Consider the following 19,498-nt stretch of genomic DNA (forward strand, 5'->3'; position numbering starts at 1 on the left):
TCTTTAGGCCCTTGATGGTGGTGGGCACTGGCCATGACCTGACGGCGTCCGTCTTCGCTCTTTCCATGAACACCCCCTGAGGACTGATCCTGTCTCCCAGGAAGGAGATGGCCTGTTGGTGGAATTCACATTTCTCCTCCTTCACCAACAGGCTGTGTTCCCGGAGGCGGAGTAAGACTGCTCGGACGTCCCTGACGTGCTCCTCAAACGTAGCCGAGTAGATCAGGATATCGTCGATGTACACCACCACCTGTCTACTCAGCATGTCTCGGAACACGTTATTGACGAATGACTGGAACACGGAAGGTGCGTTGGCGAGGCCGTAGGGCATGACACAGTATTCATAGTGGCCTGAGGTAGTGCTGAATGCCGTCTTCCACTCGTCTCCTTCCTGGATTCGGATCAGGTTGTAGGCACTCCTCAGGTCCAACTTGGTAAAGTACCAGACCCCTCGCAGCTGCTCGATGGCCGACGGAACCAGAGGGAGGGGGTACCGGTACTTGGTGGTGACTGCGTTCAGCCCCCGGTAGTCAATGCACGGCCTCAGTCCTCTGTCTTTTTTGGCCACGAAGAAGAAGCTGGCGGAGGCAGGAGAGGTAGAGCGTCTGATGAACTCCTGTTTCAGGGTCTCCGCCACATACTTCTCCATGGCCTCAGTCTCCGCTATGGAGTGGGAGTAAATGCGACTCTTGGGGGGTGTTGTCCCTCCAGCAGGTCAATGGTGCAGTCCCAGGGCATGTGAGGAGGGAGACACTTAGCCTTGGAGGCAGAGAAGACATCGGAGAGATCTGCGTACTCACGTGGAATGTTGGGCTGGAGGACTGACTCCGGACTCTCCACTGACGTGGAACAACAAACCACCGGCAGGCAGGTCCTCCGGCATGAGGGGGACCAGGCTGTGATCCTCTTGGTGATCCAATTCATTGTGGTGTTGTGTAGTCTGAGCCAGGGCAATCCCAAGATGATCCGGTGAAGGGGTGACGTGACGATGTGGAAGGACAGCTTCTCGTGGTGCTCCGGTAGTGTGGGAATGGTGATGGTGATGGGGGGAGTGACTTGCGTAATGGTGCCTGATCCACGTGGTTTATTGTCCAGCGAGGTGACGTGTAGCAGAGAAGGCAGTGGCACGGTGGGCAACCCCCAATCAGAGACCAGCTCCCTATCAATAAGGTTCGCCGCTGATCCGGAATCTATCATTGCCGTGGAAAGCGAAGAGAAGGAAGAATCATTCACCGTTAGTGGAACTAAAAACAATGGTTTGGTGACAGGTGATGGCGGAACACTCCTGGAGCGGCGACGGGAGTCATACCGCCTTGATAGGGAGCCGCCAGGAGATCTGTGGTCCGTGGTGGTGTAGGGGGTGCTACCCACCTCCATGGGTGAGGATTTGGAGGCAGGGCGGCTTCCATAGCTCAGATGGGGTGAGCGTCAAGGCTCCGGGTGGTGTTGGGAACGCCGTCGGTCTCTCAACATGTCGTCAAGACGAATGGACGTGGCGATGAGGGTATCAAGGTCCATCTCGTTGTCCCGACATGCGAGTTCCATCGTGATGTCCTCCCGTAAGCCTCTCCTGAAGGCCATTCGCAAAGCACGCTCATTCCAGCCGGAAGATGCCGCCACCGTGCGAAAGCTCAGGGCGTACTCGAACGTGGCCTCCTCTCCCTGTTGTAGCTGGAGGAGACACTCACCCCCGTCCTTTCCCTCCATGGGATGATCGAACACCGCCCTGAACCGAGCGAGGAAGGTGGAGTAGGGAAGCGCCGCGGCCGCACCTCCTTCCCAGACTGCCGTGGCCTAATCCAGCGCCTTTCCCTTCAGTAGCGAAATAATAATAATAATAATAATAAATCACCAGTGCTATCCTGGCTTGGTCCAATGGAGATGCCCCACGCTGACGCGCCAGATACAGTGAGACCTGTGGCAGGAAGCCTCTACATTTAGTTGTTTTCCTGTCATAGCGCTCTGGCAGGGCGAGAGGTCCCTCAGACGTTGGTGATAGCACGGGAGGAGGGGGACTGGGTGCACTCGCCGCTCCCTGAGGTGGAACTGGAGCAATGGTCAGTTTATGCAGCGTTTGGAGAACTTCCTGCATGGCAGTGTTCAGCTGGGCAATCTGCTGCTGGTGCTGGTCGAGGCGCTGGGAAACTCCAGGAGGAATACCTGCTGCATCCATCTTCGTGATTGGTGTGTGATTCTGTGACGAGTACTGAGGATACGAAGAGGCAGGAAGCAGACTCAGGAATCAACAATGTAAAGGTTTACTTAACACTGAGCAAGAGAAAAACAAAGAGTGAGTACACGACATGACACTAACAATCACACACAACACAACACTGAACAGTCCAGGGCTATATAGGGGTGGTGATGAGATGATGAGGTGCAGGTGCGCTGGAGGTGATTAGGGTGCGTTGGGTTTCCATTCCGGTGGAGGTGGTGCGCTCAGACCGGTGGCACAGTAGACCTGCGAATCAGAGCACCGGAGGGGAGCAACGGGAGGAGACGTGACACAACCATGTCATAACACTTGACACAATTCCAATTCAAACAATGATATCCTAATCAATTTGATAGCATAAATCACACAGCTTATAGTTGATGAACTTCATAGATTACTCAAAAGGAGACCCGTTTCAAGAATATTTAATGCACAGCATATGGATTTTATTTCTAATTGCTCACCATTGTCTATTCTTGCTGCATAGTGTCCTGAACTCCTGATGTCTACTGTGATGCCAACCTCATTTGTGTACTCTACAGTTGGCCCAATCTAGTGAATTAATGTAAGAAAACAAAGCACTGTGGCCTCAACCCTACCTATGTGGTTGATTAACTGGTCTCAGTGTCTCACTGATCATTTTTATAACAAACAACCATCCATGTGATTGCTGTAAAAGGTCGTATGGAAATACAGCTCAGTGTCACAGTAAATGAAGGTTGTAGAGTTATTCACAAATTCACAATAGGTGTGCAATAATAAAGGCTGTGTACTCTTCCGCCATGCAGCTGTAAACCTTTCTAAATTGATGTCGAGAAGGGCGTGTCGTAACTTCGTACTGCGTGCAATGGCACAAGAGGGCTCTGATTGGTTATGCGCGCCACGAGTCTGGCGTCTACGGTGCAACACTGCACAAAACTAAACAACAGCGTAAAGGGACAGCCAGGGAATGACAAGAAGAGCATCCACCGCCTGACCAAGACGGCACACGTAGACCATCAGAGACCAAAACATAAACAAAGCATTCGTCTGACATCGTTAATGTGTCACGCGCGCAACAGACAGTCATTAAATATCCGGTAAATCAGGAATATTGTGCTGTTGCTCTCTGTATTGGAGGTTGTCATCTGACAACAACAATACAGGCTATAGATAATATATGGGCTATTGAACTGAGTAATATTTATATATTTTCTATTTCTAGATATTAGTGTAGTGCAATATGCAATTGTAAAATAATCTACTGTTTATATAAATACTGAAATATGGGTTCTAGATTAAGCAGACAGAGTAGTCTGGACAATGAGAATTTTACGAAAAGGCGTCACAATCATGTTGACAGCATAGGAGAAAGCGACAGAGATGGAAGTCGAGGCGGAGGCGACTTTCTGTTTACAATAATGCTGAAATCAGACAAACTGCCCGGGATGCTGCGGAGGTCCAACCACAGTCCCTACGTGAGGCGAGTGGCATGGATCCGAGAGATACAAAAGCTGCTCCGTGATCGCAGGATAGATCAGGCAACCGACGTGCTCAAACTATTGAGGAAGGTAAGAACAAACTACAGTATCTACATACATTTAATTGGAATTATTGCACACGAATTAAGCATGATTGCGCACAGTAGGCCTACATCGCCTGCATCGATCTGCTGTCATGACAAATACCTGTCATCGCTATGTGTTCGGTCAATCCCATTGTAACAACTTTGATTTAAATATTTCAAACAGATACATTGCAGATACATAGCGAGCATAATTTAGACTGTCGTGGATGAGTTAGAATATTACACATTTTGTAGGCGCTCTACATTATTTAACCTCCTGCCCACACAGTGCCACAGGTGTTCCTCCTTTTGACCCGTTATGGAAGGAGGTGTTTGTAAACTATTAGGCCTGCCCACTACTCTCACTGTCAGCCCTGGCATCTGGTAATTTCCTTGGCACCACTATAGACCGTAGTATACAGGTGCTGCTGCTATTTCAAATAACTATCACAGTTACTATTCACAATATGATATACATAACATATTGCACAGATTTGTCTGAGTGCATGCACTTTTTCGGAGTTTCTAATAATAGCAGAAACAGGATGCCATACCAGTTTAGAGTGAATCTGCCATATATAGAGTGAATCTGGCAAATATAGAGTGAATCTGGCATATATAGAGTGAATCTGGCATATATAGAGTGAATCTGCCATATATAGAGTGAATCTGGCATATATAGAGTGAATCTGCCATATATAGAGTGAATGTGGCATATATTCTCATAAATAGGCAATGCTAAGTGCACATGGGACTCTAAGTGTCGCTGTCTGTATTATTATTTTTTCACTACATTATATTATGCCATTCCACACATGTAATGATGTAATGATCATGTAATATGCTTAGTATTGACATTTGTAGGCAAACCTGCATTTGGCCAATTTAATTTAATCCTATTTTGACTGTGTTTCGTCCTTAAATGGTTAGTGAATTTGCCACTGCATCTTGCGTTGGGTTGAAATGAAGTACAAATGGGGATTTTCAGTTATGAATCAAGTGCAATCGGCATGTGTAAGCCACACCCTCCACAGTCCCCCTAACTCACGTCACAGTCTCCTCTACTGACAGGTCACTGGATGACTACTTTTCTGCTGCCAGACCATTCTCTGTAATGGACCTCAGCAGTTATAGTAGGAGAGTGAGCAGTTGATGGTTCCAGAAATACAGAAAATCACCCCATTTCATATAGATTAATTCAAGTTCTGCCTCAGGTATACATGGGATATTTTTATGTAGATTCACAGAGCTAAAATATAGTACGTAACATTGACATAGTATTTGTATATATTTAATTGGACCATCGTACTGGTAATGATTGCTACACAACATGCTTAGTAGTACACTAAGACACAGGAATGCATGATGGCTTGAAAATTCCCTAGCATAAACCATTGTGTCAAGTTTGGATTTTGATCTATTTATTTGCTATCTACGCATCATGTTTTTATGGAAGGATCAGGATTTCAAAACATGTTATCAGCTGAAAAGTCATTTCTATAACAATACCGAGGGTATGACAATAAGACTGTTGATGCACAGTAACAGTATCTATGATAGTCCTGTTTGTTAGCTCAAGCATAAGCCCCTCTCTCTTTCAGGCATTGTCCAATCTGTAGTTAATTATGCTGAAGACTTGACAGAGGAGAGCGTAGAAGCTCCTTAATCAACGCAAGGAGATAACCCAGGGTGCCAAAGCTGCATGACAGCCACATCACAGGGGACCCTGTTTAGATTTAATACGCCTCACATTATCAGCATTCAGGCTTTTGCAAATGGGAACGTGTCTCAAAAATGATATTCTGGTTTGTAACTCAATTAAAAGAGGTGATAAATCATCCACTGTATAGTTAATGGCCGTGCTATGGTTAGGTTAGAGTTACTGTAACAACTGAATGAAGATGCACATGTATAGGCAACTGAGTTCATAATGTTGCATCTGCAGTAAAGTGGTTAAGTCTATTCTTCACAACATCCCATTAAAAAATACTCTTCATTGCTTCAGACGTGGTGCGGTTACATCTGTATTGATCATCTTTTAATGCCTCTGAGATGATCAGATGTGGGCCACAAGGACAAACAACACAGAAGGGAATTATTTGTAGACCTGTCTTCTCGAAAAAAGAGTAGGAGCTTCTCGCGCGTTTTGTCTCATTTGTGTTTACTGTTGCTCTTGTTAAAAAGGGAAGTCAGTAATGTGTGGCTGCCGGCTTCCCACTCAAACTGTCCGTTACAATCAAGGCCTTTTGTTGTGTATGTGTGTCCATCCTCCCTGTCTCTCATTTCTCTCTGTTTGTGCACGTCCAGCTCTACCCCTCACATACACAGGCTAATTAGGCCTTTGCAGAACTGAGGCTCATGAACAGCTGTCCTATGCAGCCTGTGGAAATTGTTATTTTCTGTTACATTTCTTCTCTCCTTAATTAATTATTCATTCACCTCTTAAAAGGTGTATGCAAATATTTTAATCCAGTTGGCTCTGATTTGTACGTAGCTTGTTACGGGCAGCATTCTCACTCAAAAGCCTTTAACTCTACCTGTCATGTAGCAACTGTTTGGTGTCTGTCTGCCCTACAAAAATGTGTCTGCACCATTCATGGATAAGTTGTTTTTAGACTAATGTTTAGAATGTATTGCACAATGGCAGACCTAAACAAAATGCTTCATTAAACATCAAAAGAAGAAGCAAATGCTCATCCATCATTGAATGTTTATTGAACTCACATATACTGCAGGATTCATCAGAAGGACACTAGTTAGTGCTAAAGTTAGAGATACAGGGTGTGCAATACTGTGGTACGCTAAAGCTCTCTGCAACTCCAAATCACTGAGGTGTGGGTGGATATCCCAAAAGAAATGTTTCTGCCTGGAGCAAGGCACATTAAGCACATTACTGTATTCAGGTAGAGCTCTCTGCAGATGAAAGCCTTCGCCCCCTTCAATGAATATTTTTAACAAAAACAAAAACACTACAGTAGCATCACATTATTATCTCTGGAAAGTCTCAATATCCTCTTTATACCGTATATTTTTTCCTGTCATTAAAACAGATGTGTCGTTTTGGTCATATATTTCATTTCACAATATAGCCTATGATCAGTCAGGTGTGTCTGTGATAATGCTGCTGTCGTTACACAATTAATTGTTTTCATGAAATACAAAAAGCGATAACTGTGGCCTTAAGGCACTATGAGTTATACTGTCTCTTCTTGTCTGATTTGGCAGGATCTGGGCATGGAAGGCACATCCCTCAATGACATTTTATATAAGAACGCTGCTTTTCTCAACCTGGTGGACCCCATCTCCCATGAGCTGTTGCTCAACCTGGCTCGCGAGATGCAGTGTCCCAAGAAGGTAAGCTCTTCACAACACTCACCTCATGGCGTATTGTCTGCTTAGCTTGGAATCAAGCTTCCAGAAATCAAGACGTCAAGAGAACAAGTCATGAATAGAATGAAATGCTGTTACAATACAATCATTATGGGGGAAGGTCTTCCACATTGTCTTGCAACTGCTTCTCCTCATGGTTTGGCTTTATAATGATTGGTCCTATAATAATGTCTGTGTATTATTACCATACAGACGAACTGGATGTTGTTTACATAAAGTAACGCCAGGGTAGTGGGTTCGATCCCCGGGACCACCCATACGTAAAAATGTATGCACACACATGGATAAAAGCGTCTGCTAAATGGCATATTATTATTATTATTATTATTAAAGAGATTGATAAAACAATGATAGAATAATCTCTCAGTTATGCAACATTTACACATGATGGCTAATTGAAACGTTGAAATGGGATGGGGATGCCGAAAGTAACCGACTTTACATAACAGACAATGGATAGAAATAACAAGAAAATGTGTTTACTAGATTTAGTATTGAATCTGGCCTCTTTCTTTCCATCCCTCCTGTTTTCCACACTGTTGCACACCGCCTTTGATTACTTTTACTTTGTCCTTTCATGATCTAAAGCTGTATCTCAATCAAGAATGTTCTGGTAGAATGTATCTCAAAAGTTTAGCGGTTATATAATGTGCTGTATTTTGCTTCTACTGTATGTGGTCTCAAAGAGTGACAACCATATTTGGAACTAAACTAAAAAGAGGGCCTCTGGTATTCTTTTGTTGATATACTTGACTTTTCATTCTGTGTTTTGGGTGATTTATCTTCCCACAGAAGGACGCTGACACCATCAAGTCGTCAGATAAGATCTGCAGACAGCTGATCTACCACCTGACCCCTCACTCCAAGTGGCTCAGACAGAGCATGTCCAGACGGAAGTCCCAGGCCTGGTAAGCCCCTCCATCTAGCCATACGTCTTTCACACATAGAGCCCCTGCTCCATGAACCCTGACTCCCCAAACTGCCCAAATTCTAAAACCGCCATTTGAAATGGTGCCAATGCCACAACCAGACGTCTGACAACCACCCTAGACATCATCTAAGTGGGTTTTGAGTGGGTTTGGCTGACATTCAATAGGGCTGGGACACAGCGGCCTCTGGACTGGCCAGGCAGGGCAGGACCACAGAGACAACCAGAAGTGTCAATCATTCCTCTGTTTCAGTCCTCTTTGACTCAGAACAGGCCAGTCTCCATACAGACTACAAACGTGGCCAGTTTGGTTGGGAAGAAATAGAGGGGGTGTATAAAAATAAGATCCATTGGCATTGGTTTTCTTATCATCATACTGCATTGATGTGCAAATAATTAATATGGAAATAGCTTGCAAATGAATTGACAGGTTCTTCTGTATCTAGGTCTTTAGTAATTCTATACACAAAAAAAGCAGGATATGATTACGCTTGTTCCAGTAATTGCTAATTTTACATTTTTACAGATGGATAGACAGTGGAAACAATCAATTTTCTAAAGTAATCGAAAATAAGCAGAAGAGAACACGATCTGATGAGTCGGGCTCATTGTGCTTCAGTCTGAGGTAACAGCACGAAAAGACAAACAGAGAATAATAAGTAAGTAACAAAAGGATAGTAACAAAAGGATCAAGTCAAAAAATACATTGATTCCCGTGTGGCGCAGTGGTCTAAGGCACTGCATCGCAGTGCTAGCTGTGCCACTAGAGATCCTGGTTCAAATCCAGGCTCTGTCGTAGACGGCCGCGACCGGGAGACCCATGGGGCGGCGCACAATTGGCCTAGCATCGTCCAGGGTAGGGGAGGGAATGGCCGGCAGGGATGTAGCTCAGTTGGTAGAGCCCCCGTAGGTTAGATTCCCACAGTGGGCCAGTATGAAAATGTAAAAAAAATAATGTATGCACTCACTAACTGTAAGGTTGCTCTGGATAAGAGCGTCTGCTAAATGACTAAAATGTAATTCCAATATCTCCTTGTCTTGCTGCAGAACTACTTTTAAACTCAAGCAAGGCTTTAATGCGCATGTGGACATTGATGTCACCCTGATTTAGGAGAGACATTAGATTAGGTTGAGACTGACTCACTGACAGCATATTAGAGTATGTGAGGATGTGTTCCCATGTTGAACTTGTAGTTGAAGTGGTTATTTTCACTGAGTAATTCAGCTGGCTCCATAAAACCTGCAGAGAGCGACTGTCAGACACAGTCTGAGGCAAGCAGCAGGACAAACATTAGTCATCACCTCCCATTGCTTGTTATGTTCCGCTCTAGGGAAACTACACTCAAATGGCACTTTCTAAGGTGTTCCCCTATTCAGAGTTAGTTGAGTTGTAGCAAAGCACAAAATAAAGGATTTCTGTTTCTGCTAAAATATTATTGAACCTAGATATTATCAGTCGAGCTCATTTTACTTGAGTATAACTTTTTACATTTCTCACTACTAGGCCGGGCTGCAATTCTTCCTTGAAATTGCTGATTCAATTGTGATAGGAGTTACTGCACAAGCAGTCGCAAATATAATGCTATGCAATGCACACAGATAGGCAGCTATACCACCCTGCTAAACAAATGCATAATAACCACCAACTATAAAGTCTCATCACAATACATCTAGCTGCTATAGCTATATCCACAGATCTTTCATGGCATATTCTGTTTAAAACTGGGTTTTTCTCTCCTGGCTAATTTGCAAATTCCTCTTCATAGGTTTAGACATACTCTTTATTTGTATACTACCGTACATGAGATTAATGAGGATACAGGTTTAGTATATCTGAGGTACATCATAACATGTCAGCTCAATCCACAGTGGCCCTGTACACACAGGAGACAGTTGAGGATTATGACAGTTGGCAACCTTGCATGGCCACTTTCTCTCTGTCTGTCTGTCACATGTTGAAATGTCAGACCTGCAGCCAGCCAGTAGGAGTGCAGCAGACACCTGGGGTGAAGAGGGGGCAATAAGGGGCAGTAACCTGACTGATCAGTCTGACTTGACTTGACATTCTGCTCCTGTCCCTCTGCTCTGTGTTCTACTGTGGCTGAGAAGGGAACATTTACATTTGACATTTTAGTCATTTAGCAGATGTTCTTATCCAGAGTGATTTACAGTTAGTGCATTCAAGATAGCTAGGTGGGACAACCACATATCTCAGTCATAATAAGTAAATTGTTCCTCAATAAAGTAGCTATCAGCAAAGTTAGTGCTAGTAGGGGGAAAAGACAAGTGCAAGTGTTAGTTCACTAAAGGCAAATTGTTTTTGGGGGAGGGGGATTATTTAAGATACTCTTTGAAGATGTAGGGTTTCAGATGTTTTCGGGAAGATGGGCAGGGAGTCTGCTGTACTAGCTTCAGGGGGAAGCTGGTTCCACCATTGGGGTGCCAGGACAGAGAAGAGCTTTGACTGGGCTGAGCGGGAGCTGCCCTCCCGTAGGGGTGGGAGGGCCCAGAGATCAGAGGTGGCAGAACGGAGTACTTGGGTTGGGGTGTAGGGTTTGAGCAGAACCTAAAGGTAGGGAAGGCGGGGAGCCCAGCCAACAGCAAGTTGCAGTAGTCCAGACAGGAGATGAACAGATTAATAATAGAGAGTGGTGCTTTAAACATTAATGACTTTGCAAAAACAAAATTATGTTAGCTGTGCAGTAGCCCAGGGGAGATATGGGGAGAAAATTGACTCCTTGAAGAAATTATTCTCAACTATAGCACATAGCAGGATTACTTTTTCATGGCAATCTGTCTCTGTAGGGGCTCTTCATTTTGACAGTCAATATATTTAGCTGATTAACATGCCCAGGGAATTAAAAACAGTACTTTTGTGTTTATTCTGCATGATTTATGATTGAATCCTGACATCCACATAAATTTTTTCCAATTACATTTATGAATGCTTTAAGTAGCCTAGTTTCAGTGATTTGAGATTCCTGGAAACGTCAGACCCAGATTGGGACAAACAATGAGCCATCTAATTTACTGTTAAATTCCTCTGGATTTAATGGCCACAATACTGATTCTTTGAAAAAGGCTGTAAATGAGTGTAGGGCTCAATGAAGATCATGTTACTAGAGAGAGAGAGACAGCGAAAGAGAGAGAGCGCTCGCGAGATGAAAGAGGCTCTTTATTCAGGGACTGAGACATTTATTTTCTTGTTTCCAGAGCACAGAAATAATGTGTCTGAGGAGCAGGGAATGCGCAGATGAAGTTTATGTTGCTCATCATCACACATTGCTTCTACAGTATCTTGAATACATCATATATACACTATACTGTGCAGTATAAAGCCTGGTGTAAATAAATGTCAATACGCTATAGCATCTCTCTATATGAAAAATGCCCTCTAGTTGAACAAGTGGCAGGTGGTGCACTGGATGTCACTGTAAGTCACTGGGTGCTGGGGGACGTTGTAATTCAAACCCACACTAAATCAGAAACTCAGGGCTCTTCCAAGACATATTACTACCAACCAGGCTGGAGAATGGGGATTGGTTAAGCACTGAAGTTCTCAAACAGTATGAAATATTTGGCATATGAGCAAAGGTTGTTATAGGGTGGTATGCAGATGATATACAGTGCATTCGGAAAGTATTCAGAACAATTCCCTTTTTCCAAATGTTGTTAAGTTACAGCCTTATTCTAAAATAGATTAAATAAATAAAATCTACCCACAATACCCCATAATGACAAAGTGAAAACAGATTTTTAGAAATTGTTGCAAATGTATTAAAAATAAAAACAGAAATACCTTAATTACATAAGTATTCAGACCCTTTGCTATGAGACTCGAAATTTAGCTCAGGTGCATCCTGTTTCCATTGATCATCCTTGAGATGTTCCTAAAACTTGATTGGAGCACCTGTGGTAAATTCAATTGATTGGACATGATTTGGAAAGGCACACACCTGTCTATATAAGGTCCCACAGTTGACAATGCATGTCAGAGCAAAAACCAAGCCATGAGGTTAGAAAGAATTGTCTGTAGAGCCTCGAGACAGGATTGTGTCGAGGCACAGATCTGGGGAAGGGTACCAAAATATTTCTGCAGCATTGACAGTCCCCAAGAACACAGTGGCCTCCATCATTCTTAAATGGATGTTTGGAACCACCAAGAATCTTCCTAGAGCTGGCCGCCTGGCCAAACTGAGCAATCGGGGGAGAAGGACCTTGGTCAGGGAGGTGACCAAGAACCCAATGGTCACTCTGACAGAGCTCCATGGTGGTGGCAGGATCTTGCTGTGGGGATGTTTTTCAGCGGCAGGAACTGGGAGACTAGTCAGGATCGAGGGAAAGATGAACAGAGCAAAGTACAGAGAGATCCTTGATGAAAACCTGCACCAGAGCGTTCAGGACCTCAGACTGGGGCAAAGGTTCACCTTCCAACAGGACAACGACCCTAAGCACACAGCCAAGACAACGCAGGAGTGGCTTCGGGACAAGAATGTCCTTGAGTGGCCCAGCCAGAGCCCGGACTTGAACCCGATTGAACATCTCTGGAGAGACCTGAAAATAGCTGTGCAGCAACGCTACCCATCCAACCTGACAGAGCTTGAGAGGATCTGCAGAGAAGAATGGGAGAAACTCCCCAAATACAGGTGTGCCAAGCTTGTAGCGTCATACCCAAGAAGACTCAAGGCTGTAATCGCTGCCAAAGGTGCTTCAACAAAGTACTGAGTAAAGGGTCTGAATACTTATGTAAATGTCATATTTCCTGTTTTTGCTTTGTCATTATGGGGTATTGTGTGTAGATTGATGAGGGGGAAAAAACAATTGAATCAATTTTAGAATAAGGCTGTAACGTAACAAAATGTGGAAAAAGTCAAGGGGTCTGAATACTTTCCGAATGTACTGTACAAATGTAATGTGTTTGTATGAAGCAGAACAGTGCATTAGATCAATGGTCTCTCTTCCTTATTGCTCAGAATGAGCCATTGCCATGATATTCCAACTCCTGAAAGTCAGCATTAAAGCAACATCAAGGTGCAATGCCTCTAATAAAAATCTAACTGTGGACACCAAGATCACACAAATGTAATCTTTCAAAGGGTATGAGGATTTTTCTCTGATAGGCTCATGCTGTGAGGCCATGCACTGAAACGGATATCCAGCCATAAGAAAATGTTTTGCTTATCAGTCACATGTATTCACATGTATTCAATTTCCATCAAATGGAACCCACACCTGCCATTTACAGAGAAGAAGTTATATCCACTGAAGCAGCACAATTTACGCAATCAAATGCATTTTCTATGCTGGTAAAATTAGTTAATTCCATGTTTTCTCTTTGATGGCCTACAAAAGTGTTAAATATTTAAGCTTTTTATCAATCAAATATTTCTGCCAGGCTCTCCTGCTGCCACAATCCCAAATCTATAATGTCTGTCTAGACATTTTTTGTTTCATCTCGTTTCAATCATTAAAACAGGTTGGTTTGGCTTTCAAATGAAGCCATTGAGTGTTTTTGTGTCATATAATCAGATGGTGAATGTTTTTGGCTCTTGGTGATAAGGACATCAATGCTTTTCATTCTCTGAATGAGGAGGTTGGGTGTTTCGGATGTTTTGGCCCTTCACTGTGTACACTGCTAAATCCTCATGCTGGAGAATCTATGTCAGCCTTCCGCTCCAAGCGTGTCCAACCCCCCTCCTTTATACAACACAGAAAAAACAATATGACACGAGGGCCATGTTCCCAGGTCATACACATAGATGATACAATTAAGACCAAAATGTCAGTACTCAGCCCCTCTATTTCCCTCATTCATGAAAAAAAGGTGCTGTCTAGAACCTAAAAGGGTTTTTCGGCTGGCCCCATAGGAGAACCCTTTGAAGAACCCTTTTAGGTTCCAGGTAGAAACATTTCCACAGAGGGTTCTTCATGGAACCAAAAAGGGTTATACCTGGAACCAAAAATGGTTATCCTATGGGGACAGCCGAATAACCCTTTTGGAACCCTTTTTTCTAAGAGTGTAAGCTCTGAGATATCTTAACTGAGCTATTGTACTTTCATATCCAAGAATGTCTCAAATAATGGTCAATATCCAATACTTTTTTTTTCTTTACAGTCTCAAGACAACCCTGCAGAGAAAGGTATCCACTGACACAGTCGACTTGTCTGGTATCCCTCTCTCCAGTCGAGACGTCCGCCACGTGGCCTTCTACCTTCAGAATAGTGGGGAAGCAGTGGTGGCTGTGGATATCAGCTTCACTGAGCTCCAGGATGAGAACCTCCGTGTCCTGCTACCCGTCCTGGGGTCTCTGCCCAAACTCAACACCCTGGCCCTCAATGGCAACCGGCTGACCCTGGCCATAGTCAAAGACCTGACTGAGATCCTGAAGGACCCCAAGAAGTTCTCCAGCCTGGCTTGGATCGACCTGGGCAACAACTTGGACATTTTCACCATGCCCCAGCCCCTGTTAGTGGCCCTGCGTCGCCGCTGCAGCCTGAAGAACAGCTTGCCCACCATCTACGAGTACACAGAGGGCCAACCCTACTGCTACCACATGGAAACCTCCATCGAGGAGCCCAGCCACTACGAGGAGAAGGAGGAGGCAGGGGAAGAGGGGGAGGAAGATGAAGACGAGCTGGAGCAGTGGGGTATAGGGGGGGAAAAGGTTTCAAAGGACTTCACCCTACGCTACTGTGAGAGGTGATGAGGTGAAGTCCCCCTAGCTCGGTCCAGCTGTGTTTGAAAGGCCTTCCCACAGCTTCAAGTTCCTACCTTTCCCCTGTTGCCCCTCACACCATGAGCCCAGTCACCCATTGTGGCACGAGGGATGTTCAGCGCCACACATTCCAGACACCATCGTTCCAACACAGCCACCAAATAATCTCTCACAATCTATGAGTTAACCCACACAAGACCACTGCAGTAACTGACGATTATGTTGGTGACTTACTGTGTTGGTGGATGGTGCTCCTGGGAACGAGGTGCGGTTTCATTGGAGGTGGGATAGAAGAATTTAGGAAAAGGTGCTCTCTCTCTCGCCCTCTTAAAGTAGCAGCTGTGGAGCAAATCCCAAGGACTTTAGATCAGACGGCTTGACGGAGGAGTGGCATAACGCTGGTGGTCTAATGAGCTGCTATTGGTTTGGAAGCAGTAGGTCCCAACCGGGTTCTCTACCAGGACTGTCTCTGAGACTATCCCTGGCAGGCAGGGCCTAGCTCCACATTGTGTGTTCTCTGTTAATCTCTCAACAAAGGCTATGAAACAAGTTCAACAGACTATACAGCCGACGACCCGTCACGTGATGCAGGCAAAACTGCTAAGTCAAGACTTTTTGCTTTTTCCCCCCCTTTCGAAATGTCCACTTGTGAATACCTACGTAAATGTAAATGATGACACAAAACATGTCTCTGTTGTATTTCCACAGGCTATTTTAGTGCACTGCTGGTGAATAAAGCCATCTTAGAAGACAACAGGTAGGACTCAACAATATACAGTTGTTTTCACTGATTGTTTGTGTTTACACTGATTGTTTGCTGTTGCCAAAACTCTGAGATTCACCGCTCTATTTTGCTATTTTAGTCATTATCATTTTAGAATACATGTGGGATGAATGACAGTACAGCCAAGCCCCAAGGGTGGACCCATTCATCTCTTTGTAGTAATGAATGTACCAAATGGAATCACATACTGGCACCCTTTGTACCAATATGTCGTTATTAACATTTATATGAGCTTATGTGTTTGTTTATTGTGGGAGGAACATGACTGTTACATATCAGTTGTAGGCTATTACCAGGGCTGATAATCAGCGTGGTGGGCTGAGTATAGTGCTGGATAGAGGTGGTCTATGAAATAACACAAAGTAGTTGAGTTGGGTTTACCAACTGCAGCTGCGCTCCATGCTGTGTTGCACTTTAAGAAATGTGAGAAAAGGATTTGACTTCAGATCCATTTCATTCTCTCATTGATGCATAAAAACTGTTTTTGCCAAGTCATCCTAATATCAATATAGATTTTTCACAATATTTCAGAAGCTTAACCACACTGACACCATAATATACATAAAGGTCATTCAGCAAACTGATATTAATGGAGTCAATGCATTAACAATAATTGAATAACTGGATGTAATATACTTGTATCGTCTGATTGAATATGTGTGAGGGTGTTTAATGTGTGTTTGCTGTTGTATAATGTCTGATTGCTGTTGTATCGGTTTGTATTATTGCTTTGGCGTTGTGTCCTTTGTCAAACCATGAAATGACTGTAGTTATTTCATTGTGAAAATGAGCACACTAACCTCCTCTGCTGGAACAATTAGGGGACACACAAGGGCAAGGTATTAATAAACTAATGACATACCGCAAGCAACAAATGTTCCCCATTTCACTGACATTATATGTACACTGAAATGTAGCACAGGAAATCGCTTTTAATGTAAAATATGTGTATGTTTATAAAATATCAAAGGTGTTGTAATGGTTTTTATGGGACTATGATAGGAAAATATGTTGCTCACACTGTATATGTTAGCATTGTGTGTCATTGTTATACTATTTGTATGTGTATGTGGTGCCATACTTAGAATGACATTTTACTGCCAATAAAAACAAGTGACTCTAAGCAACTGTTTGCAGGCTGTAGTTTAACAGAAAGAGAAGAGTAAGATCGGCATAAGGGTCACAAGAGCCTTAGTTAAGTTTAATTTCCATGTTAAAGTCATGATTGAGTGTTTGAGTGTGGGTGCAGGTGATCTAATAATGACACCGCTAGCAACAAATGTGATGAGCTAATTGTTTGTCTCTTTGGGTTGTTTTGACCCGTCTACCACAGCTCATTGGCACAAACAACAGGAGGAAGTGTAGAAATCAAATCAAATCAAATCGTATTGGCCACATGCGCCGAATACAACAGGTGCAGACATTACAGTGAAATGCTTACTTACAGCCCTTAACCAACAGTGCATTTATTTTTAACAACAAAAAAAGTGTTGAGAAAAAAAGAGCAGAAGTCAAATAAAATAAACAGTAGGGAGGCTATATATACAGGGGGGTACCGGTGCAGAGTCAATGTGCGGGGGCACCGGCTAGTTGAGGTAATTGAAGTAATATGTACAGTGGGGAGAACAAGTATTTGATACACTGCCGATTTTGCAGGTTTTCCTACTTACAAAGCATGTAGAGGTCTATCTAAAACAAAAATCCAGAAAATCACATTGTATGATTTTTAAGTAATTAATTTTATTGCATGACATAAGTATTTGATACATCAGAAAAGCAGAACTTAATGTTTGGTACAGAAACCTTTGTTTGCAATTACAGAGATCATACGTTTCCTGTAGGTCTTGACCAGGTTTGCACACATTGCAGCAGGGATTTTGGCCCACTCCTCCATACAGACCTTCTCCAGATCCTTCAGGTTTCGGAGCTGTCGCTGGGCAATACGGACGTTCAGCTCCCTCCAAAGATTTTCTATTGGGTTCAGGTCTGGAGACTGGCTAGGCCACTACAGGACCTTGAGATGCTTCTTACGGAGCCACTCCTTTGTTGCCCTGGCTGTGTGTTTCGGGTCGTTGTCATGCTGGAAGACCCAGCCACGACCCATCTTCAATGCTCTTACTGAGGGAAGGAGGTTGTTGGCCAAGATCTCGCGATACATGGCCCCATCCATCCTCCCCTCAATACGGTGCAGTCGTCCTGTTCCCTTTGCAGAAAAGCATCCCCAAAGAATGATGTTTCCACCTCCATGCTTCATGGTTGGGATGGTGTTCTTGGGGTTGTACTCATCCTTCTTCTTCCTCCAAACACGGCGAGTGGAGTTTAGACCAAAAAGCTCTATTTTTGTCTCATCAGACCACATGACCTTCTCCCATTCCTCCTCTGGATCATCCAGATGGTCATTGGCAAACTTCAGACGGGCCTGGACATGCGCTGGCTTGAGCAGGGGGACCTTGCGTGCGCTGCAGGATTTTAATCCATGACGGCGTAGTATGTTACTAATGGTTTTCGTTGAGACTGTGGTCCCAGCTCTCTTCAGGTCATTGACCAGGTCCTGCCCTGTAGTTCTGGGCTGATCCCTCACCTTCCTCATGATCATTGATGCCCCACAAGGTGAGAACTTGCATGGAACCCCAGACCGAGGGTGATTGACCGTCATCTTGAACTTCTTCCATTTTCTAATAATTGCGCCAACAGTTGTTGCCTTCTCACCAAGCTGCTTGCCTATTGTCCTGTAGCCCATCCCAGCCTTGTGCAGGTCTACAATTTTATCCCTGATGTCCTTACACAGCTCTCTGGTCTTGGCCATTGTGGAGAGGTTGGAGTCTGTTTGATTGAGTGTGTGGACAGGTGTCTTTTATACAGGTAACGAGTTCAAACAGGTGCAGTTAATACAGGTAATGAGTGGAGAACAGGAGGGCTTCTTAAAGAAAAACTAACAGGTCTGTGAGAGCCGGAATTCTTACTGGTTGGTAGGTGATCAAATACTTATGTCATGCAATAAAATGCAAATAAAAAATCATACAATGTGATTTTCTTGATTTTTGTTTTAGATTCCGTCTCTCACAGTTGAAATGTACCTATGATAGAAATTACAGACCTCTACATGCTTTGTAAGTAGGAAAACCTGCAAAATCGGCAGTGTATCAAATACTTGTTCTCCCCACTGTACATGTGGGTAGAGTTAAAGTGACTATGCATGAAATAATTAACAGAGTAGCAGCAGCGTAAAAGGATGGGGTGGGGGGGCAGTGCAAATAGTCCGGGTAGCCATGATTAGCTGTTCAGGAGTCTTATGGCTTGGGGGTAGAAGCTGTTGAGAAGTCTTTTGGACCTAGACTTGGCACTCCGGTACCGCTTGCCGTGCGGTAGCAGAGAGAACAGTCTATGACTAGGGTGGCTGGAGTCTTTGACAATTTTGAGGGCTTTCTTCTGACACCGCCTGGTATAGAGGTCCTGGATGGCAGGAAGCTTGGCCCCAGTGATGTACTGGGCCGTACGCACTACCCTCTGTAGTGCCTTGCGGTCGGAGGCCAAGCAGTTGCCATACCAGGCGGTGATGCAACCAGTCAGGATGCTCTCGATGGTGCAGCTGTAGAATTTTTTGAGGATCTGAGGACCCCTGCCAAATCTTTTCAGTCTCCTGAGGGGGAATATACTTTGTCGTGCCCTCTTCACAACTGCCTTGGTGTGTTTGGACCATGATAGTTCGTTGGTGATGTGGACACCAAGGACCTTGAAGCTCTCAACCTGTTCCACTACAGCCCCGTCGATGAGAATGGGGGCGTGCTTAGTCCTCTTTTTTTTCCTGTAGTCCACAATCATCTCCTTTGTCTTGGTCACGTTGAGGGAGAGGTTGTTATCCTGGCACCACACGGCCAGGTCTCTGACCTCCCTATAGGCTGTCTCATCGTTGTCGGGG

At 44.2% G+C, this 19,498-nt stretch overlaps 1 protein-coding gene across 1 annotated transcript; it reads left to right on the top strand.

Moving 5' to 3' along the window:
• Positions 1 to 3,134: 3,134 nt before the first annotated feature.
• LOC121584763 (leucine-rich repeat-containing protein 75B-like) lies at positions 3,135 to 16,691 on the top strand. Its single transcript, XM_041900857.2, has 4 exons — positions 3,135 to 3,765; positions 6,987 to 7,115; positions 7,944 to 8,059; positions 14,195 to 16,691. The coding sequence occupies exons 1-4, from the start codon at positions 3,481 to 3,483 to the stop codon at positions 14,781 to 14,783; spliced, it is 1,119 nt and encodes a 372-aa protein (XP_041756791.2). The 5' UTR covers positions 3,135 to 3,480; the 3' UTR covers positions 14,784 to 16,691.
• Positions 16,692 to 19,498: the final 2,807 nt, after the last annotated feature.

The sequence above is a fragment of the Coregonus clupeaformis genome, chromosome 16, assembly GCF_020615455.1.
Source record: "Coregonus clupeaformis isolate EN_2021a chromosome 16, ASM2061545v1, whole genome shotgun sequence".
NCBI lineage: Eukaryota > Metazoa > Chordata > Actinopteri > Salmoniformes > Salmonidae > Coregonus > Coregonus clupeaformis.

What these genes read in the sequence shown, in the direction of transcription:
- LOC121584763 (XM_041900857.2), top strand. Translation starts at nt 3,481, where the DNA reads ATGGGTTCTAGATTAAGCAGACAGAGTAGTCTGGACAATGAGAATTTT. An exon ending in AGATGCAGTGTCCCAAGAAG is followed by an intron (nt 7,116 to 7,943) that starts GTAAGCTCTTCA and finishes ATCTTCCCACAG; the next exon opens with AAGGACGCTGACACCATCAA. An exon ending in AGACGGAAGTCCCAGGCCTG is followed by an intron (nt 8,060 to 14,194) that starts GTAAGCCCCTCC and finishes TTTTCTTTACAG; the next exon opens with TCTCAAGACAACCCTGCAGA.